The 374-nt window shown below is 46.3% G+C and overlaps 1 protein-coding gene across 1 annotated transcript in view; it reads left to right on the top strand.

Moving 5' to 3' along the window:
* Nucleotides 1–374, top strand: part of R3HCC1 (R3H domain and coiled-coil containing 1) — a 9,089-nt gene that overhangs the window by 4,239 nt on the left and 4,476 nt on the right. The window contains exon 5 of the mRNA XM_009319552.1: nt 98–270. Coding sequence (XP_009317827.1) covers nt 98–270 — 173 coding nt within the window. The remainder of the gene's footprint in view (nt 1–97; nt 271–374) is intronic.

Here is a 374-nt window from a genome sequence, read left to right as displayed (position 1 = left end):
TTGCAGGGACCGGGGGGTGGCTCTGGGGGATCGCTCTTCAAAGTGAAACCTTGTCTGTTTTTTTTTTTTTTTTTTTTTTTTTTTTTAATATCCTCAGATTGTGGGTTATTTAACGGTGAAGGACGTAAGCGTTGAGAAGATCAGCTTTGATTATTCCAGTTACGGAGACGCGCAGCTCAGCGAGGGGGATTTTGGCCACGTAACCGAAATCTATGACTTCTCCCCGTCGCTGAAAACGGAGCACCTGTTAGAAGTGTTCTCGGATTTCCAGTGAGTACCTCTCCGGGAGCCTGAGCACGTCAGGGGCACGAAGGGAGCAGTATTCAGACTGGAATGCGCAACAGAATCTGATGAATTTTGAATTTTAGTTTTGC

The sequence above is a fragment of the Pygoscelis adeliae genome, unplaced genomic scaffold, assembly GCF_000699105.1.
Source record: "Pygoscelis adeliae isolate BGI_AS28 unplaced genomic scaffold, ASM69910v1 Scaffold372, whole genome shotgun sequence".
In the NCBI taxonomy this organism is placed as follows: Eukaryota; Metazoa; Chordata; class Aves; order Sphenisciformes; family Spheniscidae; genus Pygoscelis; species Pygoscelis adeliae.
Note: the sequence above shows the minus strand (reverse complement) of the source record. Positions and strands in the feature narration are given on the sequence as shown.